At 45.4% G+C, this 25,643-nt stretch overlaps 1 protein-coding gene across 4 annotated transcripts in view; it reads right to left on the bottom strand.

Annotated features, from left to right (window-relative positions):
- The window catches only part of TTC7B (tetratricopeptide repeat domain 7B), a 204,657-nt gene that overhangs the window by 132,343 nt on the left and 46,671 nt on the right, over positions 1-25,643 (bottom strand). For all 4 annotated transcript variants that reach the window (XM_084792571.1, XM_084792568.1, XM_084792569.1 and 1 more), the window contains 2 exons: positions 15,809-15,939; positions 6,209-6,330 (listed from right to left, as the gene is read on the bottom strand). In XM_084792571.1, coding sequence (XP_084648697.1) covers positions 6,209-6,330; positions 15,809-15,939 — 253 coding nt within the window. The remainder of the gene's footprint in view (positions 1-6,208; positions 6,331-15,808; positions 15,940-25,643) is intronic.

Genomic DNA, 25,643 nt, shown 5'->3' with positions numbered 1-25,643 from the left:
GTGAGGTAATTTCAAGGTTCAAAGTAACCAGCTCCTAGAGCCCATTAACCAGCTACTTGGAGACAGCGAGGCTACAAATGAGCCAAAGGAAGGCAGAAGGAAAAAGATCAAGAAGAAAGGTACGGTGTGTTCCTGCCAACTCAGAGAACTACCAAAAGCACTGTGTATGGCAACTGAAAATGTAAGCCTAAAATAGAGAGGAAGGTGAAAAGACAAGTGTCAGTTGAGAGTATTTCTCCATCAGTCCTCACGTCTTCTCACTGGATGCAGGTTTTGCAGGGGAACAGAGACACAAGCCTCCTTCTTGGTAGGGTCATCTGCAAAGCCACTGTCATATCAACAAAAATGCAGGTACCTGTGAGCCAGTGGACAATCGCTCCTCTTCTTTTGACAGAAAGTTCTAGTAATACCTAAGAAAAGTCATAAATGATGCTGTGTCCTCTTCTGGGCCCTAGCTCAGCATTTGTTTCTACAATTTTAAGTGTTGGCTAAAAGTATGTCTGCAAAGCAAGAATGGATTGAAAATAACAATACAAACAAAAAAAGAGACAGAGAGACAGAGAGAAGGAGGGAGGGAGGGAGGGGGGAGAGATAGAGAGAGAGAGAGAGAGAGAGAGAGAGAGAGAGAGAGAGAGAGAAAGAAAGAAAGAAAGAAAGAAAGAAAGAAAGAAAGAAAGAAAGAAAAAGGAGCTATCTCTGGAGAAGACTGGGGCCTCTAGACTCTTTATAAACTCCTAGTGTCCATGACACCTGAGCTTGGGAAGGCAGAATGCAGGCTTAAGAGCTTTATTTTAGACATGAGCTGGAGCAGTGAAGCCCACTCTGCACATGTTACTAAATTACCAAGACAGCGTCCTACAGCCGGGCAGGCTCAAAGGGGGCAATGCTTGGCTTCCGTCCAAACAGGTTGTGACTTCCTCTTTCCCACCACACTTACGTCATCACTTCAAAGGTCTACTCTTGAGACATGGCTACAAAGGCCACGCTAAATGTTGTGTGCCTCTATGTCCAGCTTCAATCCCATGAGGTTCAACTACATGTTTAAAGGCTTCAAAAAATTAGGGTGTGGGAAGCTGTGGGAGCAAATGCCTAAGGCACTAAAGCCATGGAAAACCTTTCCCACCTTGGGAAGTCCACACAGTGCAGAAAGAAAAGGTGCCAATCAGGGCCTGCGTAAGGCATTATAACAACGCCACCATGCCAGCCTATAGGGCACGCCTGTAATCCCAGAACTCAGGGAGGTAGATGCAGGTGATCTCTGTGAGTTCGAGACCAGCCTGGTCTATAAAGGGAGTCCACGACAGCCAAGGCTACACAGAGAAACCCTGTCTTGGGAAAAAAATACTACCAAAACCAAAAAACCAATGCCAGCATTATCATCAACATCCTCAAGCTCAGAGACAAGGTAGAGAGCCAAAGATCAAAGCTCCCAGAAAACATTCCCTTTGCTGGAGTCCAGGACAGCTTGTGGCACTGTAAGTGAGAATGTCGTCCACAGACTCGTGTACCTGAACACGTAGGGCCCCACCGGTAGCACCATTTGGGGAGTTATGGGGCCTGTAGGAGATACCACAATGCCTGAGGAAGTATGTCACTAGAGGTGGCTTTTGAGGGATTATAGCCTCATCCAACTTCCTGCTTGCACTCTCTACTTCCTGTGTGTGGCCGAGATATGATTTCTCAGCTTCCTGTTCTTGCCACCATGGCTTCCTGAGCATTAAGGACTCTAGCTCTCTGGAACAGAAAGCCAAAATAAAGTCTTCCTTAAGCTGCCTTTTGTCATGGTGTTTTATAACAGCAACAAAGTACGTATTTATTTTCTTCATGGAATAAAAATTCCACAGGGACCATTTGCTATCTGGATGAATAAGTAAGTGAATGAACAAGCACACCCCCAACATACATACGTGTACACACAGCCCACTGCTCTCTTAAAACTAAAACACACACACACATACACACACACACACACAGAGAGAGAGAGAGAGAGAGAGAGAGAGAGAGAGAGAGAGAGAGAGAGAGAGAGAGAGCCCATGCCCTATTAAAACTAAAAACACCCTACACACATCCTATAGCAGTTCACCTTCCAAGCAATTCTTGTTGCTTAATGACAGACAGGAGGCAGTGTACTGCTGGGCAGACCAGCCCTGGACAGAATCTTTATGAGATGCGATTAAATTGCCAGCTAGCTCAGGCCCTCCCTACCCTGGAAGCCTATGGTGGCCTACGCTGTCCTGCTAGAGCCAAGGACAGACCAGCATGGCTGTCCCCAGTTTGGGCAGCACTAATAGCACTTTCTAGAGGAAGAGTATTCAGCCACACTTGCAGTTAAGTGTGAGTATTTGTGAAGAACTGAAAGCAAGTACCTGTGGCCATATTACATCACAAAGAAGAGTGGATCTGGAGTTTCACAATTAAAATTGATAAGGATTTTTGTTTCCGTAATCAAGTTTTGATGGCATGAGGGATGAAGTTGACCCAAGGCCACATTTAAACAAAACAGATGGTTCCTTTTAGTACATAAATAGTTATATCTATAGTGCTTTGGAAGTCTCTAATTTTCAGGGCAAAAAGTCCATGCTTTCAGAGAAGAGGGCACCTACTTGGAATGGATATTACAGTCTGGTTGGGGAGAGTTATGCCTGGTGTCAGAGCAGGAGGGCAGGTGCATATCAAACAGAGCAGGTTCAAAACCAAACTTCTGATTTCCCTTTTTCCTAATCCGATTCTCTCCTTATCCCCACCCCGTATAGCCTTGGTGCCCCTTTTTCTGCCGTCTATGTCTAGGCGACACTCAACTGAGCTAAATACTTTGCAAAGGTCAACAAGATTATGTGAGAACATTGGACCGTTCTGAAGCCCGCGCTTAACAGAGATGAATGGTCTGTTTGTTTCCTCTAACAACAGAACTCCCAAAGCTCTTGCGTAACTTGTAAGCACCTCAAGGGAGCCCTAAATCTGCCTCATCCATGCTGCTTTCCTGGAGTAGGGCCTCCCATGCAGACTGCTGCACCTTAGCCGATGGTGCGGTCTAACAGGCCTTTTCACCTCAACCCTCCCTGCTTAAGACCAACTCAGAAGGGGGGGGGGGCACCCAGCTCACCAGACACGGCTAACAAACAAAAGCAAAGTTACCCAAAATGCCCTTTGCTGCTCTGGGTTTACAACAGATGGTTGAATACCCTGAAGCAAAACGTAGCGAAGGACTGGCGCTCCACCCCACTGCCCGCCAAGCCACGTTCTCAATGATTCTAGCTCTGTGTAGTTACTCAAGCAGGGGAGAAATAGTTCTCTCCTCCTAGAAAGGCTGACAGGATGAGACCATTCTCTGTCACTGGCTGTGGTGTCTAGTGAGGACTCTGCTCTCCCACGGAGTAGCCCTAGCTGCTTCCCCAGAAACACCAATAGCGCTGTCAGTGAGAAGTGACCTGCCTAGAACAGCCATTGCAGATGAATGGCCAGCTCCAAGCCCGGACCTGTGGAGTTCAGCAACCAAAAGATGCCCGCTTCTCTATGAGTCATCACTTCAACAGACTTAGCCTAAATCTCCTCACACTTTTAGCTGCTAAGTCAGCTGAAATAGACAGGCGGGCGGGCAAGCAAGTGATGTTTTGATGGGGTTAAACCCAGTTGAACCCTGGGACATGAAGGCTGGAAGTGATAGAGGCCTGGAAGGTGACCAGGGGGAAGGAAGGGGAAGAAAAAGGACGGGGAAGGAGGAAAGAGGGTCACAGGGTGACAGTGGAGGTAAGTGGAACAGCGGTGTGAGGACCAGTGAACAAAGTCAAGGCAGTTGGGCAGCATTAGACATCATAGGGCCAGGAGCAGATCCAGGCCTCAGGATCTCCAGAAGATACTCAAGGCCACTAGTTTGGTAGTGACTCCTGCAAAGATGGGGAGTTACAAAAGCAAGATTCATTCCTGTAATTTGCAAGTATGTAAGAATAACCCACATGCTAAGTATGGATGTGAGTATGTTTCTAAGATGTTTTATCCCTTCTTACCTCTTATTACCAAACTCATGTATACTGTATTTTCTTACCACTGAAAATTGCTCTGTTCATCCATACAGAAAAAAGAAATAGATAACTGATAAAAAGCAGTACACCAAAAGACAGACTGCGGGAAGCCCTGCAGCGTAAGCTAGCGGCTCCTCCATGCTGTGCTATGTCCAGTGACAGCTGATCCCCTCTGAGTGACCCCAGGACCCTGAGAAACCCACCAATCTGAGTCAGGCACCCTAGGGCACTTGGAATGTCTGAAAACCTTTTGAGGCCTCAACATGGACTCCCACCTCCACAAACTTAGTAGCTCCCACAAGTGTGGCCAAGCCCAGACTCGGAGCCCTGCAGATGGGAGGAATCCTGGAGCCCCTGGTCTGTAGAGGACAGAGCAGCATAAGAGCATAAGGAAAGAGGAAAGGAAGAAAGGCTTCAAAGGTAAGCAGGCCCAGGGGCTGTCAAAGGGCACTTCCCGTGAGTCAGAAAGCAATCCACAGTATGTACCCCACGCAAACCTGTCCTAATTACATTCTAGCTGAACCCAGTGGGTGGCCAGCGTTCCTGAGGATGACATCTGAGCCCAACAGTTCTGCTTCCAACCCATCTCCCGCAAAACAGGCTTCACCAATCGAAATGATCTGTCCAGCTCACGATGGTCACTCTCACAGAGGTGTTTCCTGTAGGAGGTACTGACTGGGCCCCTGGGATCCCCAAGGGAAGTGATTTCTCCCTCTAGATTTCCGTATCAGCACCCCCACCCCCGCAGGCTACACAGAGAAGGCAAGGGCTGGGGCCTCTCTGTGACGGGCACCATGTATTGTGAAGAGGGAAATGAAGAGATGGCTAGAAAAACACCCCTGCCTCCTTCCGCCCCCTCCATTTACAGAAGCAGAGACAATGGTCAGGGTAGTGACATGCGCCATTGCTCAGATCTCAGCCAGTGCAGATGAGATCAGATGGGAGAGCCTCTTTATGCCAAAGCCCCCAGCGACCCAAAGCTTGGGATGTTGTTGTGGTCTGTGGTGGGCCATGCCGAGCTGAACCAGTGAACGTTGGAGCAAAGTGGGCCTTTCTTCTCAAAGAGTTTAATAAGATTTGGGATCAAGAATTCATTGTATCAACAAACACAAAATAGGTGCGTGTAGCAGCGAGCTACCCCTTCTGAGAGCTACACTTCAAGGTTTAAAGCTCTTGAGGATGAAGAGACAGCAGCTCCAATGTTCACTGTGTCAGAGGTGGGAACTTGTGTCCCTTCTGTCATTCAAAGCACTACTGGACTACTGCCCCTAGGGGAAGGGGACAGGCTCTAGAGCTCCCATGCAAAGCCTAGGAGGACTACAGAGAAACCAGATACCTACTGTTGGTCTGCATGCACATCTATCCTGCAGCACAATGTCAAAACAAGGACAACTGAAATGACGTGGAACAGAATCAGCACACTTCTCCCAAGAACAAGACAGGAAAGCAGACGGCAGTGCCTTAGAGAGCCGCCTAGCCGCCCATGCTCCCCAACCCTTCTCCTAACCCCCAGAGGCAGGCTGAGGAGAAAGGACCCTAATAGTCATGCCCATGTGCATAAACTCTTGGGCTTGGAAAATTCAGTTTTCTGAACTGTTCAGTTATTGAAAGGGATTCTGGGTGCTGGGGTTCCCTTGACAAAGTAGAGCAGCTGTGTCATTCATATGGAAAAAGGGCGTCCCAGACATGGCTCTAGCAGGGCCACTGCCCTGTCTTGGAGTTCACCCACATGTCCTCCTCCCTCCTCTCCCACTTCAAACTTCACAGGAAGTCAAGAGAGGACACAAAAAGAACTAATGTTCATTCTTTTTATAAAACATTCCAATTATAGAAAACTCTGTGTGTGTGTGTGTGTGTGTGCGCGCGCACGCGCGCGCGCACACACACATGCGTGCGCACATGCTCGAGTATGTGTGTGGCTGGACCAGCTGTCCAGCTAGCCCCTGGCATATACTTGCCTCACTCCCCAGCACTGGGGGTGCAGTCAAGTCTGTCGTGCCTGGTTTGTATGTAGATTTGGGTTCTCCGGCTTGTGGGGCAAGCACTTTACCGGCTGAGCCATCTCCCTAGTTCTGTAACTCATATTTAAAACTGCCTTGTTCTAACAGCTGAGCCAGAGACGGCATATTAAAGGACTATTTTCCTTCTTAGGAAGTGAATTTAAAGCAACAACAACAAAGAAAGCTTACCCATTTTTGAAATAGAGGACATGGGCTCTCTGAAGTCCTGTTTCTAGGAAAAAACCTAGTTCTTGATCGTGGGGAGCAGGGCCAGGCTTAGGGCTTCTGTTCTGAATATTAGTTAGGATTACCTAGAAGGGGAGAGAATTGGAAAACTCATCAATACAGATCAGTGCCTACTTCCTTCAAACCCTAGCTCCAAACACAGGGTAAGACTTGAACAACCAACTTCCTGAGAGCAAGCATTAGCAGCAGAGGATGACTTCTGCCATGGGGCATCTGGGCAGCCTGTAGCATGCTAACTCTGAGAGCTCAGGGCATGCTGCCAGCAGAATCATCAAACATGGAGTCTCTGCTCAATGCCAAGATGCTGCTAGGGAGGCTGAGTGAAGCAGAATCAGGTCCCAGCAGAGAGCATAAAGTCACTGTCTACCAATGGCTCTGGGCAGGCAGGTAGACTTATTCCTCCACCAAGGTTCAACAAGACACACAACACAACTGGCACTAACTCTGGAATTCACTAGAAGACAAACTCACCAGGCTGCAGGGCCCAAGCCAGGAGGCTGAGTGGACTTATCTACCCTCAAAGAGTTGAGGAAATAATTCTCTCTCCCTAAGTCTGGCCTGTGCCATGGATAACCAGATTAAAAAGATTTAAATCTTTAGTTCTGAAATGAACAGAACAAACTGTAAACTCCTCAGGTGAAAGACTTGCAAGCTGAGTTTGGAGTGAAGTGTAAACACATATCAGCAACTCTTTAAACTCAGTAGTCAAACAAAGCATTTCTCAGAGAGAAGCAGGCCCGTGTATGGCACATTTTAAAACCACACATGCAAACACAGTGCTCACATTTTCTGCAAGTAAATGGCTTCTTAAAAGACCCAAAGCCAAATATCCTAAAGGTTTTGAAATTACTCTCCAAGGATAAGTGAAGCAATTGCTGGCTCTCAAACACACAAACTTTTCTTTGGGCACAAAGAAAAGAACACATCACATGGTGTGCCCACCGCTGGGAGAATGAAATCCGGGTGGTCGCATCTACACTGCATCCCAGCGCCTCATCACACTTTTCTGGCTCTGTAGTTTCCTTCCCAGAGGGATAGGAATCTCCACTCCACTGCAAGCTCTTCCTCCTCCTCTTCCTCCTCCTCCTCTTCCTCCTCCTCTTCCTCCTCTTCCTCTCCCCCATCCCCCCTCCTTCTCCTCGAGTGTGTCAGGTGTCAGAGATGCAAAGTCACATCTTAGGTTCTTTCCCATTCTCTCCTATGTCTATCTTGAGATGACAGCATCCATTTCTATGAGCTTCAAAACTCACTGGCATGTGACCAACTCCCCAATTTAATTTCTAATCCAGGTCTTTTTCTGGTTTCCAGAATCATTTAGCAACTGTGCAATTTAGAGGTCCAACACTGAAACTTTCCAAATCACTCTTCATGTTCTTTTGACAATGGCCTTTACTTTTGAAATTGTTATTATTCAAAAGTAAAATTAATTCAGTACAGTCCAAAGGGAATTAAAAACCACCTTACAATTCTGCCACAAAGTAAATCACCCACATAACATCTGCTGGATAACAATCTAGACATCTCTGTGCACATATGCATTAAGCAGAGACAAAATCATTTTACAAAAATGAGGCCATCTTACAAATTCTAGCTTTGAATTTAAGCCATTACATGCCATTTACTTAATCTTGACAAAAGTAATTAAAGTGTAATGGAACTAATCATGCAATCAGAAAATCTTTCCTGGCAGTAGGGATCGAGCTCAGTTCTTACATGTCCCAGGCAAGCCTCGACCACCAAACTATATTTCCAGGGCCAGAAAAATAATTTTGTTCACGTAATTCATTAAAAGTCTCCTTCAAGTTAAATACTAAGTTTATGGTATTTATAGGTATATTAGCATGTGTGTATAATTACTATATACATACAAGGTTAAAGGGGAGATCATTTTTTTACCTACATATTTCAGCTTTATATGATAAGCAATGACACATGATACAGATAGTGAGATTAGTACATCCATGCTTTCTAGTTTGACTTTTCCCTCATCTGTTTTTATTACATTATTAATTTTTAGATTTAATATTCCCAGTCATGTTACCATTTTTATATTGCTATGTAAATATATCTGATTGAGATAGATAAATAAATAGACAGACAGACAGACAGAGATGATAGACCGATAGATAGATAGTCGGATGTCCTTTGTTGGTTTGGTTTGGTTTTGGTGCTAAAGATTGAAATCGGGCATTCGTCTACGCTGGGCAACAGCTTTCCCACCAAGCTGGCCCATGCTATGCAGAGTGCTGATAACTGTAGCTTTGTAATAAGTTCTGAGGTCAGGAAGCATGAGTCTTTCAACTGGACTCATTTATTTCAAGACTTGTTTTGGCTATTCCGGCTCCCCTGAAATGTCACACAATTTCTGAGCCAGTTTGTTGATTTTTTTCTTCAAAATTGGAGACCATATTTTGATAGTTATTGAGTCAACTGTGTGAATCAGTTTCCAGAACACTAGCATTTTAACAGATATGCACTTTAACCCACAAGCATGGGATATCTTTTGCTTATTAAAGAGTGTCCTTCTATTTAACACTTTCTTTTATTCAACTTTTTGCTTTTGTTTTCTTTTGGAGACACATTTCTTTGTGTAGTCTTGGCAGTCCTGGACTCGCTTTGTAGACCAGGCTGGCCTTGAACTCACAGTGATCCACTTGCCTCTGCCTCCCTGAGCACTGGGATTATAGGCGTGCACCACCATGCCTGGCTCTTTTTTTTAACTTTTTTTAACTTTTCATTCACATGTTTTTGTTACATGTATTCCTATGAATTTTAAGCTTCTGATATTAATGGACATGCTCTAATTTTAATTTTAGTGCCATTCATTGTTAGCAGAAACACAAGGCTTTATGTACTAATCTTTATTAGTAACTAACCCTGCTGAATTTATTAGTTCCAACAGATTCATGTGTGTGGACTTTATGTATATTCAATTGCATCATCTGACAAAAAAATTCCAACCTAGATGTCCTTCATTGCTTTTGCTGGCCAAAACACACACTGGGAAAAATTACTAATAACATATCAAGCAGAAGTAATTAAAAAATAAATTTTCGAGGCTGGAGAGATGGCTCATAGGTTAAGAGCACTGTCTGCTCTTACAGAGGTCCTGAGTTCAATTCCCAGCAACTCATGGTGGCTCACAACCATCTATAATGTAACCTGATGTCCTCTTCTGCCTGCAGGTGCACATGCAGATAGAGCACTTTATACATAATAAACAACAAACAAACAAATATTAAAGAAGAAAGAAATCTCCTTTGCCAATGACATTAATTCAAAACTCTTCACTTTAGCATCAGATGTTTTTGGACAAGGGCAGAAAGCAGTCATGTTCTTCACCAAAACATCCCAGCATGGTCTGTAGGCTACTCACTAATAATATTCTTCTCCTCTGAAACCTCCTGAGCTAGGCCATCAGAACCCACTCTGCTCTCAGCAGCTCTGTCTCCCGTGCTCCTAATAGTAAGACCCATAAAGCACCACTTAAGGTGTGCAATTGCTATCCTGGTTCAAAATCTCAAGGTCTACATTCTGCCAAGGAACAGCACGATCAGGCCTGCCACAGCAATACTCTACTCCCTGGTCAGTGTTTATTGGTGTGAAGAGACACCGTGACCACAGCAACTCTTATAAAGAAAAGCATTTAAATGAGGCTAGCTTACAGTTTCCGAGGCTTAGTCCACTGCCATTATGGCAGGGAGATGCCATATGGAGAGATGCAGGCAGACATGGCGCTGGAAAGGGGGCTGAGAGTTCTATATCTGAATCCACAGGCAGCAGGAAGAGCGAGCCACCTGGCTTGGAATGGGGTTTTTGAAACCTCAAAGCCTACCTCCAGTGGCTCACTCCCGCCAACAAGGCCACACCTCCTAAGCCTTTCAAACAGTCCACTCCCTGGTGACCAGGTATTTACAGCCGTGAGCCTGTGGAGGCCGTTCTCTTTCAATCCTCCACAGAGAGGTACTGAAAACTGCAACGAAACTTGTAATCATGTCTTCTATATCAAACTGAACTCTAATCTTGATTTGGGAGTTAAGTCTTTTTAAATATGGAAGAGTGGAACACGTTTGAAATCCTAGATGGGGGTTATTCCAACATCCAAGTTTAATAATAACAAAACTCAGTGGTTAAGAGTGAGTACTGCTCCCCCAGAGGACCCAGGTTTGCTTCCCAGCACTCATGTCTGGTGGCTCACAATCATCTGTAACTTCAGCTCCAGATCTTACGCTCTCTTCTGGCCTTCACAGGAACCCACACACAGACACATAACTTAAAACAAACAAAAAAACACGCTGAAACAAAATACAGTAAACACAATAAAAGATTATATAACAGTAAAAAGTACCAGTGCATGCTACACCAAACAGATCTTGAAAACATTTGCTAAGTCAAAGAAGCCAGTCACCATAGATCACAGATTATGTGACTTCATATGAAATGTTCAGAACATGCACATTTACAGAAGCAGACAGGTTAGCAAGAGTCCAGTGCTGTCACATGGGATAGAATGGGGAGTGACAGGCAGGAACAAGGCTTCCTTTAAGGCTGATGAAAATACCCTGCAATTAGCTTCTGGAGATGCTCATACAGCTCTAAATATAATCAAAAGTGTTGATGGGTGGCACACTAGTGTGTGCCTGGTGATATCCTATCTCATCTATGTAAATAAGCAGGTAAATAGAAAAGCTATACAGAATTATACAATTTAAATGGGTGAATTATGCGCTGTGTAAATCACACCTCAGCAACACTATCCTTTAAAATTATTACGTTTATTCACTTATTGTGTGTAGGGGGCTTGTAACTTCTGCGAGCAAATGTGTAAGTTAAGAGGAGGATTTGCGAGTTGACTCTTTCCTAGCATGTGAGTCCCAGTGATTGAACTCAGGTCTTTCGCTTGGCAGCAAGTGTCTTTTCCCACTGAGCTGTCTTACTGTCCTACCTCGTTGACATTATTCTTTAAAATAATAACTATTAAGCAAGTATAGGGGGAAATGTCAATCCCATTAATAATTGAAAAATGTAAACTAGGCATGGAAGATACTATGTTCGCCTAGAAAATTATTTTGTAACACTTTGCCAAGATGTGAAGCAATACCTAGTGTCCTGAACTGCCAAAGTTGATAGGTGTGAGTACTGACTAGAGGCCCCAGTACATGGTAACAAAGAGTGGAAAAAATATCCCCACTTCTGGGCAATTTGCCCCTAGGAAGTAATGTACATAAAGGAAGGGAAAAGTTGCTTGAAGGAGGTTGCCAAGTTAGACCTAATAACATGTATCGCTGAAATAATACATAACCATGAAAATAACATAAAATATAATGTATCGTGAGAACAAGGCAGGTAGAAAATGCTTTTCTGCTGTAAGGACAAAGGCATTCCAGCAATGCACAAAACAAACACAAGTGACTGCTGCTCTCTGGTCACCACATCTTTCTAGAGTTCTAAAAATGTAGAATTCAGGTCCAGGCAGGCAGAAGTCAGGCTCAAAATCAGAGGTGCCGGAGCAGAGGCGAGCCAGCCATCTCTAGTCATTCCTATGAGGACGTGTCCATAACTAGCCTGTGCTCCGGAGTAAAGTGGCAGAAACTGAGAGCAAGACACTGTCTCTTGACTGTCTCACATTTGAAAGCCACAAGTGCAGTGGCTTGGCCCTCAACTCCAGCCCTGCCTCTCTCAGCAGCAGCACCTAGCTTGGATTCAAGACACACCGTGACCTTAATCTGACCGTCACTCAGTTGCATGGCAGACATCACAAGCTCAGGCCATGACCTGTGGTCCCTGAGCGGCTCATTGAGAAGAAGGAATCTGGGTGGGGCTCTGGAATCCTCGGGGACCTGGTGTTTTTTCTTGGCACGCTAGCACTGAAGTGGCCCATAAGTAGTTACAGATGCCCTGCAGTTCAGCTTTAGCTTCTTTTCCAAAATTGGGTGTGAAGAACCAAGCTGTCAGCAGAGGGTAGAGCTCCGCCCTGGCGCTGCTCCTGCTCTCCAACGCCACACCAGCTGCCCAGGCGGCCTGTGCAGAGCCAGGAGACGGAATGACTTCATGTGCCAAACACAGGGCTCAGGCCATGACAGCAAGGATGAGGTCATCTTTATCCCTATCACTGCACTACCATAACTACCTTACAGGGCAGAAAACTTTATTTACTGTTGGCATGCTGCCACTATCTGAATATAAACTAATCAAAGCCACTGTGCATCACTGTTAATGCTATCTGCCCGGATTTGATTTGTCTGATCAAATTATTTTACCCATACAGTATTTGCTGTGCTTTAGTCTCTTTCAGAAAACAAACTATCAGAGAACATCATTAGTCCATGTCTCTATGTCCCTAAGTTGACAAGGACAACTTTAAACAAACATTTAACACATGGCTTTCATTGACTCGATCTCTTTCGACCCTATCTTCACATTTGAAACAAGAGGGAGCAGTGAGCCAGCACCCAGCTTGCTACCTGGCATGCAAGCAGCTCTGTAGCGCTACTCTCTCAATTCCCACTAGTTCTGCTTTGACAACAGAAAGCTGAAGCACAAGAAATAAATGAGCAGGCCAAAGTCCGTCTGGCTGTACAGGACAATCCAGAACCTAAAAACAGGAAGAGCAGGTTTCAGTACAGCCAGGGCAATCACATGACCCTGAAAGGCTACTTAGTACACTTGTCTCTTAATTCCTAATAAGACAATGTGCTTGTAATACCGCAGATTTTCATCTGAACACCTGGAACTTTACTGGTTGTAATGAACACTAAGCTAACATTTGCTGTGTTCTAACAACGCACTGGGAAAGACACAAGCTGGCCGCTCATCACGCTCACTACACAGCAGTTATTATGGCTATTTACAGGCGAGGCTCCTGGACACAGGGAAGCTAAGTGACCTAAAGTGTCAGCTAAGCAACGTCCTGAATAGGATCGCAGCCCCAACTCACGTCCCTACCTTCACTGCTCTGCTGCCTCTCATGGTTTAAGCAGACTCAAGGGCAAGCATGGACTCTCCCCCTTTCCGAAAGGCCATCCACTGCCCTTCTGCCCAGCACTTCCATGGGTGAATAAAAAGATTAAAGGCAGATTCAGAGAATGTCGGGGCCTCAGATTTGGAAAAACGTCAGTCACACACTACAATTAGAAACCTCAAGAGTTCTCCCATAACTTTATTTTTGCTAATGAATGAACTTACAAGCCAACAGTGATAAATAAAATGTCAACAAATCCTGGCAAACACGGCTTCCTCACCTGAGCATAGCAGGAGGGCAAGAGAAGCCACTGTACACTGCCTCTGTCCGTGACAGTGACAGCAAGGGAAAAGCAGATTCTATTTGCCCCAGGCTTGCCAGGGCTTTTACTTCTTTCAGAGCCAATTTCTGTTTTCACTTCCGCATCATTCTTTAAAAGTTCAAAATCAAGTCAACTGAGATCAAAATTTAAAAACAAATCAGGTCTATGACTCTATACTTCCACTCAGCCCGTCTTCCCAGTTCCCAGATGGACCAACATAAACTGCTGCGGGATGTCTGATCCCACTGAGCACCGATCGCGGCCAAAACAGATGCTGGGCTCATTCAACCTCTCCTCGGTGCAGTCTGCGCAGGTCCAAAGCTTCCATGAAGGAAACACATGCTGAAGAGTCAGTCAGAAAGAGACATGTGGAAAGGAGGAGGTTTAGCTGTAGGCCAGACAAGGTTCTCACAGTCTAGGACCTGTGGAGCCCTTTGCACGGCAAGGGTGTGATGGTGGGAGGGGGACAGTTCACTGTGACCACGCAGTGGCCTGGAGGCTGAATGAGCGAGCACGGCCTAGGTATCAGGAAAGAGTTGGTTTCTAATAGTGCTGACCAAACTTACTGGGTGCTCTGGCCCTAATTTTCTTTTCAAAATATAACCCCTATGGTCACTATATCCCCAAAACTAAAAAAGGAGGAAAACAGGGAAGGAGGGAGGAAGGGAGGTCTCTCGAATGATCACAAACAGGCCACAGATCCCATCTGCCACATCCTAGATCCCTGCACACATGTGACAGACGAACCCCTTTGCCCTTGTCAGGGAAGGACAGCCCCAAAGTGGACAACTGAATGGTAAGCTGAGGAATAAAGACCACTGACGTGTGGTCAGAAGCAAAGCTCAGCTAGGATGAACTGAGTGCAACCAGGCATGTGCCAGCCACGGCAGGCAGGCAGGGGAAGGCAGGTTTCAAAATGAGCCTGCACGACCATTTCCCTGACTATAGATCACTATAGCAACTCTGAGCAGTGACAACAACAAAATTCACTCATCTTAGAACCCTCTGATGGAACAGCATACTGGCCAGAGGGCCAGACATCAACCAAAACCCCAAACACTATGTCCCATAGCCATGGCTAGTTAAGGCTAGCTCAATGACTCCCCAGCTCCCGGCCACTCTTCAGTTTGCAATTCTCAATCAGCTTTCCCTGTCAAAGACAATTCTGAATCTCCCTACAAGCCAACACACTCTGAAATGGTTTATGTAAGAACCACTTCCCATCTATACGTTAGAAAGAAAGAAACAGTGGGGGGGGGGAGGGTCAGGGAGGCCAAGGAAAGAAAGAAACACAACAACAACAACAACAAACGCACAGCAGCTAGCAAGGCTCAGGTAGCCCCTCTTTGTCTTGCAGTCATTATGGAAAACCAAGGCCTAGACACTCCGGGGAACGCACACCTTCTCGTTGTGTTCACGTCTTAGAGCCTGGTTATTGCCTCAAACAATCCCACAGGAGCTTATCCGGACCTGCGAGGGCTGAGGTAACAAGCCTGGTTGCTAGCCCCTGGGGAATTGCTGCGGAAGAACTTAGGAGTTACTGCCATTACAGATCAGTGACAGCAAGATCCTAACTGTTCCTAGATCTAGACTAAGTGTCATTAGCCACATGACCTAATAGAATTCTTTCAAGAACTTCATGAAGCAGGACTGTTCTTATAAGCTTTTTACAGATGGAAGAGCTGAGGGAAGGAGCTTAGTAAAGAGCAGGCTGGAAAGACAGCCAGCCTTCCGAACTGGTAAGACGCTCATCCATCCCTGGCCCCAACTCTGACCCCATCCAGCCTTCAGCGGGCTCCGTTCACTCAGGCTCTGCTTCCATGATATTCTTGTCAGTTGCCACTTTCAAGCACTTGACTGCTAGGGCCTCCACACAGTCTCAGGAGACACACAACCTGCTCCCAACACTAGTGACGCCCCAGCAGGCCTCTGCCATACTACCAAAGTCCAGCTGCCCAAGCCCCAGGTGAAGACCTGCTGGGTATGAAGATCATGCAAAGATGCACGGATCTCAACCCAGGAGAACAAGAGTGACTGCCCACACTGTCACATCCACACATAGACACTGACCCACTTCTTCTCATAAATATCACACTTAAGGCCATTTTTTCCATAACACTCAGGAAGGCAAGCAGAGTTTGCACCCAAAGGCAGACAAGCTAAAGGCTCTGCAGTGGTAGGCTACAGCTGCCCACAATCCGATCGAATGCATGGGAAGTGGAGTGATAGAGGTTGGAACAAACACATGGCTCTTACCTACCCTTTCTATCTCCTGGAGGTACAACAGTGCAATGTCCCCAGCTTTCTCATAGCACGTGATGACATCCTGTTCCCGGTCCACATGGAGATTACTGGTAGAGGATGAAATAGGCAGCTTCTCTAGACAAAGTCCTAAGAGCAAAGCAAATACACAGAAACTGGATAAGTTGGTTTTCATGGGACTTACTTTTCAGTATCACTCAAGAGGGCCACGAAGTGTCTGCTCTGTAAGACATTATCGGAGAGGCGGGTCTTCCACTCTGCCCTTCTTTTATTGAGACAGGGTCTTGCTTTGTAATACTGGCTGGTCTGGAACACCCTAAGTAGACTAAGCTGGCTTTGAACTCACAAAGATCCACTTGCCTCTCTCTGCTTCTCAATTAAAGGCATGCAACACGACACCCTGACGGTCTTCTCTTTTAAAGACAAAATGGAACACAAAATGAAGGTCCAGAAGGAACATCTAAAGTTGCAGAGGAACAGGACCACTCACAATACATGCAGTCCATTTTACCTTGATATTCACCTTGAACTTGAGTGGGCCCTTCACCATGAGCTCTTTCAGTCCTGAAGAGTATGGTGGCCATGTCTATACACCAGCATGACCAGGCAATGAGGTGCTATGACATTTGGGCAAACATTCTGAGTGCCTCTGTAGGGGGAAGCTGCATGAGATTTACACTTGGGCTGGTAAACTGAGTAAGCAAGTTGCCTTCCTAAGTGGGAAGACCTCATCCAGTCACCTGAATGGAAGAGAACACTAGCTGGGAGAGAGGAAAGCATGGTCTTCTCCTGTCTGGACTGAAGCTCTGGCTGCTCTTGGCTCGGGGCCTGCTGGCTGTCAGACTGAAACCTGCGCCACCAGGTCTTAGGGTTCCCAGGACTTCAGACTCGACTGGAGGTACACCAGCAACCCCCTTGGGATTCACACAGTCAACAAAGGTCTTATCTCCTACTGACCCTGACCCAGGATGATCCTGATTAATGCAAAGACCCTCACTCAACTATGCCCAAAGCTCTTCAACAATTTTTAAAAATAAGCAAATCTGGCAACTATAGTTTAGAGCCTACTGTCCCCAAAAGCCTTTATGTTAAAGGCCTGACCCCCACCCCCCCGACTCCACCATGGTGCTACTGGGGAGATGTGGGATCTTCTAAGAGGTAGCCACTAGTGCGAGATCTTTAGGTAACTGGGGTATGCCTCAGAGTAAGTTTCTGAGCATTTCTTAGAAACTAGTGAAATCTTACCATGTTCACACCAACACTTGGTTGAGCTTAGGAGTAACTGGAGCAGAGAAACCCCAGAGCACTGTCTGGAGGCATTTTTCTCATAGATGGGGCAAACAACTCTGCCAGGGTGGAACTCATGGCAGAGATGGATGAAAGGCTGAAAGGCTGAAAGGTGAACGACCTTCAGTGGGCTTAGAGAAATCAGACTCAGTTTCTACCCACCAAAAGGCAGAGGGAGAAGACACAGTGGGGAATGATGTGGCAGAATTCTCAGGATAGGATTTCTGTGGTCTTAAATGCTATAAGACAAGGCATACACTCCATCTCATTTAAAAGCCTGAGAGTCTGGAATTGGAAGGGGCCAGAAAGATCAGTTCCCTTCCACAGCTGAAGAAGTGGAGACCTATCATGACCAAGAAAGCGATTTGCCCCAAACCAGACACTTATCGGGTCTTTAGTCTTCTAGCGGGCATACATCATGGTAGGGACTAATATTCAAAGTGGACTCCACCCCAGAGAGGGAAGCAGACACACTAAGCATCAGGAAATAAAAACAAAACTTCATGCACACCATCTTGAAAAATGGCTTCATCCAAATCACTTTCAGCAAACATTGTAAATGCCCTAGGCTGTAGAAAGCTGTGAGAGCCACTTGTCTTTACAGGCAGCCAGCAGTCAGCTCAAAGGCCACTGCTTTGCCACAGCAGTGGCCTAGGCAGAGCCTTTGCTAGTTGTTAGATCTTACTGAGGTGCGGATGGATGGCTTAGTAATGAGGAGCACTTCCAGAGGACCCAGGCTCAGCTCCCAGGGCCCACATGGCAGCCATAACCATCTGTAACTCCAGGATACGTGATGCCCTCTGTGGGCACTGCATGCACACAGTGCACAGAAATACATGCAGGCAAAACACCCATACACATGAAATAAAATAAGCAAATCTAAAAAAATAAAAATAAAAGGCTTACTGAGGGAAAGTTGTACCATGATAAACTACATGTTTTCAGTACTTCACAATGACAGGTTTGGTTTGTGACCTTGTTTTTCATTAATAAATATCCATAGCGGTGTTAGGGCTTACTCTTTAAATTATACATTCCAAGAATTTGACAAATGTATAACATCATGTATTGTCCACACTGTGTGTCCAGTGCCCACTACTTACTCCAGCACGCCTGGGAAGCTCTAAGGTTTTGCTTGACTCAGAACATCATACAGTTCGAGTTATGAGATCCGCAGCCCTCATAGGCTGGCTTCTCTAGGGGAGCAATGCGCACTGAAGGTCCCTCCATGGCTTTTCGTGGCTTGCTAGCTTACTTCTTTCTCTGGCTAACTACAACTTCACTTATCTGTCTGTTGAATAGTTTGCAGCTATGAATACTTATGGGCAGGTCTCAGTGCAGAAATGTTTTTAATATTCTCTAGCAGATAGCTAGGGTGGAACGGCTGGATCACATGTCAAGTTTCTTTTTAACTTTTTAATTGCCATGCTGTTCTTCTAAATTAGCTTCACCATTTTGCATCTGTCCAGCAATGTATGTGGGTGCTGTCTGCACAGAACTGGCTTTTTACCGTGTGATTTTTAAAGAGCACCCTTGCAGAGGGCCGGGAAGGGCGTGTCACTGTGCTTAGTAATACTTCCACAACCACTGGTGCCACCACCCACCTGCTCCTGTGCGCATGTGTTATCTACACATCTTCTTTAGTCAAGTGTCTGTTACATTTTTTTATCCACTTACAGGGTTGCTAATTTTCTTTATTCTAGACACAAGGGTTCAGATTTGTGATTTATAAATATTTCCAGTCTATGACTTCTTCGTCTCTCTGTCTCTGTCTCTTCTTTCACATTTTTTAAATAGCAGAAACAAACTTTTGATGAAATCCACTGTACCCTTGAACAGGCTTTGTCATCTGTACTCCTCTAGAATTTGAACACAAGACCGGACCCACACTGTCATACGCTGCAGACTGAACTCTTTGTGAACAGGCCTCCAGCTTTCCAATTCCACAGAACTGAAGACTGTCCTTCTCTGATGAAATATACTTTCCTGGAAAACCAAATGGGCAACAGTCGGTGCATCTCGGGACTGTCTTCTGTTAGAGCAAGCTGTCTATATTCACACCAATGCCTCGTGAGCACCACTGAAGGCTGCTCACAGGAAGTTCCAGCCTGTTCTTTCCTGATCTCCTCCCTCTATGCCTTCAGCCTTTGTTGATTCTAGTCCGTATCTTTTTGTGTGACAAACAGGAAGCATGAACAGCTCTTCCGAAGTGTGGGCATTTCTTCCAGCAATCAGTGGCCTGAAGATAGTCTTGGGAGACACTGACATAGACTAGAGAACACAGTTGGATTCTTCTAACTTTGTCACAACTTGTTTCTAAGCTAAAACACAGTCGCTTGCTATTGCTGTCTTTTGCTAGAAGAGAACGTATATTCTGTTGTTAGGTGGGTTACCATACAAGTCAGCACACTGTGTTCCTGGGCTGCTTTTCATGCTGTGCTGATCTGCCTTCCTGCTCTAGCATTTATTGATATGGAGGAACTGAGTCCCAGCATAACGGTACATCTGCCCACTTCTTCATGAAGTCTTAGAACATTTGCTTCATGCATTTTAAAGCTCTGCTACTGGGTGTATGAACTTCAGAGCTGTTGTAACACGTCACTGACTGGCTTCTTAGCTTCAGCCCCGCCTCTGCCGACTTTAACCTAGCCCTCCGGTTCTCATTCGGTGCGTGTGGCCACGACACACTCCTCATCCTTTCTCCTCTTGATCTACTGTATCATTATATTTAAATCATACAAACCTTCTTTACTCTACATTCTGATACTCATTTAGTTTTAGTGTTTGGAACATTTACAATTAGCCAGACATGGTGACAGATGCCCATGATCCCAGGCTGAGGATCATGCATTTGAGGCCAGCCTGGGCTACCCAGGAAATTCTGTCTCAACAAACAAACAAATCCCCACAGTGGCATTTACTGAAATTTGCATTTCTCCCATATGCCCCTTGTTCTGTTTTTGTTTGTTTTTCTTTTTAGGTTTTCCGAGACAGGGTTTCTCTGTGTAGCCTTGGCTATCCTGGACTCACTTTGTAGACCAGGCTGACCTCGAACTCACAGTGACCCACCTGCCTCTGCCTCCCGAGTGCTGGGATTAAAGGCGTGCGCCACCACACCCAGCTCCCCTGTCCTTCTATAGCTAGTATTTGTGTCCTGTGTATATTTTACTTTCCTACAGGGTATAAGCCCTATCTTAGATAGTTATTATTTTTATAAAGTAGTTGCTTATACTTAAAGAAACTTACTCCTCTAGTTTAAGCAATATAGATGGGCTCTTCGGTGCTGAATATTCACTGGTGTTGATTTACACTTCCTCTAAGTGTCTTTTTCTTCTGCCCAAAATAATTCCTTAATATATTTGGTGGTATGGTCCAACGACTACTGGTTTCTTAGCTGCATTATGCCTGGGAGATGCTGGATTGGCTCTTCACTTTTGGAGCTATTTCACTGGGAAGAGAATACAAGGTTGGCCATTTGCTATTTCCTCCCAATTTTTGTTTATGCTACTGTGCCCCTCATGTCTCACTTGCATGTTTCCTGACAGAACCCTGTTCTCACCCTTATGTTTGCTCATGTAGATGGGTCTCTTTTACTGGCTGTCTTAGACTTTATTACTGGCTATGAGCAGTTTGTACTATAAAGTACTTGAGCTCTACTGAGCTTCCTAGAACTGAATGTTTACAGTTTTGTAAAAACTAAAAAGTGTTTAGCCATTATTTCTTCAAAAACGTTTATGTTGGCTGCAGACATGGTTCAGTGGGTAAAGTCCTTGCCATGATCCTGAGTTCAGAGCCCCAGAACAGAACAGAACAAACGTGGTAGCACCTGCCTGTAATCCCTGCACCCCTGTGGAGAAACAACATGCACAGCCAGGAGAGTCCCCAAAAGCTTCTGAGGCAGCACACCTGTATATTCAGTGGAAAAACAAAAGACCCAGCCTCAAACAACCTAGCTTTCTTATACAGCTCAGGACAGCCTGCCAGGGAGATGGAGCCTCCCACAGTGGGCTGGGCCCGTCTCTATCACAGGCCAATCTGATCAGAGTTATCTCTCAGCTGTCCCTTCCTAGTGACACAGGCTGTGTCACGTGGACAGTTAAAGCTAACTAGAACAAGAACTATTCTCTGTACTCTTTTCATTTAAAAAAAAATGTCCTTTTCTTTAATTTTAGATAATTTCTATTACTTTGTCTTCAAATTCACTAATATTTTCTATTGCAATATCTACTCTACATAAATCATACCTCAAACTTTGTCATTTTCATCTCTAAAAATTTTATGAGTCTATTTTTACTTTTCATGTCTCTATTGAGCTTTTTAAACATAAATACAGTTCTAAAAATTAATTTAATATTTCTCAACTTCTAGATTTTAGTATTTATTCACAGTTCAAATCATCAAGTAGCCTCTTCCAGTATGAGCTCTGCTATGACCTCTTAACATTTTTTTAAGACAATGTATGATAAAAAGAAAAGACTCTTCATTTGCCATAACAGCTCCAGAGCCTCTCAAAAGCAAGTGCTAGGTTGCAGCTTCTAAACATTCACTTTTTAAAAACCACCAGGAGAAAAAAAAGAGACATTTTTTCATAATTTGTGCTCTTCTTGGGTAAGAAGCAACCAAACATTAAAGCTTAAACCAGGAGTTTAATACAAGGAAAACTAACCTCCCTACCCCAGAGTATGTCAAAAGGTTTAAAAAAAAAATGGCTCCACTGGCAAAGACCAAGGTGTTCACAGATATGCCTAGGCCCCCAAATCAAGGAAATACCAAGTCTATTCAACACAACTTGACTATACTTCTATTTTACTAGGTTCTAAGAGACAAAACCAGTGCTCTAGGTCTACAGTCCACAGCCACACATGCATGGCTAACAAGGATGTTTAAACTGGCTACAGAACCTACCCTCCACTACACACTAGGCACAGCGCCGTGGAGGTGCTCAAGATCTAAGTAGCTGGTTTGTAACGTCTAAGGTCTGGGCAGCAAGACAGTCACAGCGATGAGTCTGCCCTCGGGCTAAAGGCCCCTCCCAGTGCTGGACTAACTGTTGTTGCTCTCTTTCCCCAAAACACTGTCTTTCATTTTACATTCCACTCGGCATGCATCAGAACAAGGGCAGAACCCTGACTTAGTGTACCAAATTCACCTCTGCACAACTCAGTTCCAGAATATTCATTTCTCTGTCAAACACTGGCCTCTGGACTAGTACATAAATTCTCAAGTGCCTGGGATCACATCAACACTGTCTGAGAGGCAAAGTCCTGAGGTCAGGGCCCAAATTGGCTCCCATTAAAATCTGAGACGGTCTTGTCAGTTTAGAAGTCTGTCTCTGTGGTGGTTTTAGTGACTTTCTCTCCCCTCCCCAGAGAAATACATGATTAAAAAAAAAAGTGAAAAACAGACTTACTATATAGCTTCTGTAGTGCCAATGCCTCAGAAAGATCACAGTATTAACTGCCTCTGTTACAAAGGGTAGCAGCTTAGTGTGTATTCATCTGTTCTCATCTGCTACAATGAAATGCCAGAGATGAGGTACTGTTCAGAAAAGTCATCTACTTACAGAGAGGCTCAGTAATGGTGACAGTAACTTCTTAGCTCTGATGAGAGCCTTCTAACTACATCACAACAAGGTGGGCAGAATCACGGTGGGAGCATGCGCAAGAAGAAATATGTCATGGTGGGACAAGAAGCAAGTGCACTCTACTTCAACCACCCACGATCACAGAAACCACAGCTCCTTAAGATCTACGTCAACACCTTCCATGGGTGGTGCCCCAACAATCTAATCATTTTCCTCTAGCTCCCAAGTCAACACTGCCACCCTGGGACCAGCACACAAACCTTTTTAGGGGCACACTCAAAGCCACAGCCAAGCCACAACAAAATGCTATGTGACAACCCAGGCAGGCTGTCCACATTGCTGTTTCAAAAATGCAGAATACCCACCCACTTAGCCTATGGTCCATCTTCCCTTGCTGTCAAAGCTCTTCCACATACAGTGGCTAGTTAGTAACACTCACTAGGTACTGTCTGCATTCTAAACATATGGGGAGAGAGTCTCTGAGAAGGTAGGTGACTTGCCCACATGTTGCACAAGAGTCAAAAGTGGACATTGCAAGACAGCCCAGGTGCCAGGGCAAAGCCTGGCTCTAAGGGTCACGCCCTTCCCAGGCTGTCCAGGGTGGAGTGTTGAAAGCTAAAGTACTGAGCCGGGCATGGTGGCACACGCCTTTAATGCCAGCACTCAGGAGTCAGAGGCAGACAGATCACTGTGAGTTCAAGGCCAGCCTGGTCTACAAAGTGAGTCCAGGACAGCCAAGGGTAACACAGAGAGATCCTGTCTCAAAAAAAATCAAGAAAGAAAGAAAAAAGGAAGAAAGAAAGGAAGAAAGGAAGAAAGAAAGCTAAAGTACCACTAGGGGCCAGGAGATCAGGGGAGGCCGCTCTGGGACAGGGCAGCTGACTGGCCAGCTGGGAGCCCTCCATAACATGTCCAGCTTCTGTGTTGCTCTATCTAGTGGGACTACAGAATTCTTCCATGTCTGGCTCTATCTGAGAGCCTCGGCCTTCTCTGGGTATAAGACGGAACCATACCAATCAAGGCTCGTTTAGCACTATGCCTGGGGCTTGATGCGCAGTTTCTGGTCCCTGTAGCCAACCTTCAAGGAAGGTGTTCACAGATCTTACAGACATGACTAGATTTAGGACTCCACAGCTAGCAAATGACAAAACCACCGTGCTTTGGCCCTTGCTCCCTCCAGCAATATCTCTTACTGAGCTGCTAACAGCAGTAAATTCAGTGACCAACCCCAGCAAGGCAATAAAAATAAGTTTCAAGCGGAATCGAATGAATCAAAGTCCAGGGCTGATTTTCTCTCCCGCCAAGAGCTGTCCTACCTCAGGCAGCCCCAGGACCACCAGGCCTCCTAGTGCTTGTGTAGTCTATGGACTGTTAAGACACTAACTTGGCTACAGAGCTGAACAGCCAAATGGATATTTTGACTCTTAAAAATCACAAAGAAATGAACAGGATAACAATTCCTCAGTTACCCGATGCAGTAAAAGCTGTAAGCGTAACGAGATGACCTGTGAACTACAGCACCTGCCAGTGTTCTCTCTCTCACCTCAACCACAGCTCCGGAAGCCACACACAGGAAAAGCGCCTCCCGAGGCCTTGCTGTAATGGGCTCCAGGGGAGTCTGCAACTGGACTTTGTAATGGACGTACCAAACTTCAGTAAAATTTCACATCTCTGATAACCCAGCACCATGGTGTAGGCTTCAAAGGCCGTCAGACTGTGGTTGAGGCTCTCAAGTTCCAAAGCTAAAAGGGAACTCAGGAAGAGCCCAGGACTCACAACGCAAAGCGATAGTGCAGGCAGCCTGGGATGGCTGAAACTGTGCTCCATCTCTAGAGTGTCAGAGCTCCCACAGATATCAGGTGTGCTATGATCTAGTGGAGGGGAGGTGTGCAGGGCTTGGAGAGAGGAGACACAAAGCGCTGGGGATGAAGGAGGGGAAGCTGTCCGGGTCTCCTGTGAGGTCTCTGTCAAGCCACAACTTCTGTGGCTTCTGGGTGGAGAGTGGGATATGACTTTCACACAAACTCTGGTGCCTCATATTTGACCACGTCCCCTGGAGGGGGAGACCTGGTGGCACTCAGAGGAAGGACAGCAGGTTACCAAGAAGAGACTTGATACCCTATGAGCATATACAGGGGGAGGAAGTCCCCCCCTCAGGCACAGTCATAGGGGAGGGGAGTAAGGGGAAAATGGGAGGGAGGGAAGAATGGGAGGATACAAGGGATGGGATAACCATTGAGATGTAACAAGAATAAATTAATTTTAAAAAAAGGAAAAAAAAGAGGAAAAAAAAAAGAAAGTCATGGCTGGCCCCTTTTGGGGACCACCATGAATTCTTTTCCTTCTAAGCTCAGCATATCCTTAAAAAAATACATGCTTTTATTTTTAAGATTTATTTATTTATTATTTATACAGTATTCTGCTTGCATGTGTGCCTACACGCCAGAAGAGGGCACCAGATCTCATTGTAGATGGTTGTGAGCCACCACATGGTTGCTGAAATTAAACTCAGGACCTTTGGAAAAACAGCCAGTGCTCTTAACCTCTGAGCCATCTCTCTTAGGAGTTAAATATATGTGTGTATGTGTACACACACAGAGACACAGACAAACACACTCAGAAGTGAAGGCAATCCTGAATTTACATTTACCTGCTAGAGTAAACACTCCTTCAGTGAATGTCTCTTTCTCACTCTGAAATTCTGCAAGTAAATGAGATTCTCACTCAACCTGAAATACTCATGAAATGAGACCCTGTGGTTTGTCACCATTTAATAGCCACAGAACCGTAAAAACATGTACTTAACATACAGCAGTAACAGCAGGTGCTGAGTGCTACTCACCCGTTATCTAAGAGCTCCATGACTGGGACTGGGCTGTGAAGTAACTCAGCTAAGACGATACAAACGGGCAGAGCTGGGAGCCAGCCGGTCCGATTCTGCAGCTGTAGCATCCTGGCCCTA

Source organism: Acomys minous (genome assembly GCF_964271855.1).
Source record: "Acomys minous genome assembly, chromosome: 8".
Lineage (NCBI taxonomy): Eukaryota > Metazoa > Chordata > Mammalia > Rodentia > Muridae > Acomys > Acomys minous.
Note: the sequence above shows the minus strand (reverse complement) of the source record. Positions and strands in the feature narration are given on the sequence as shown.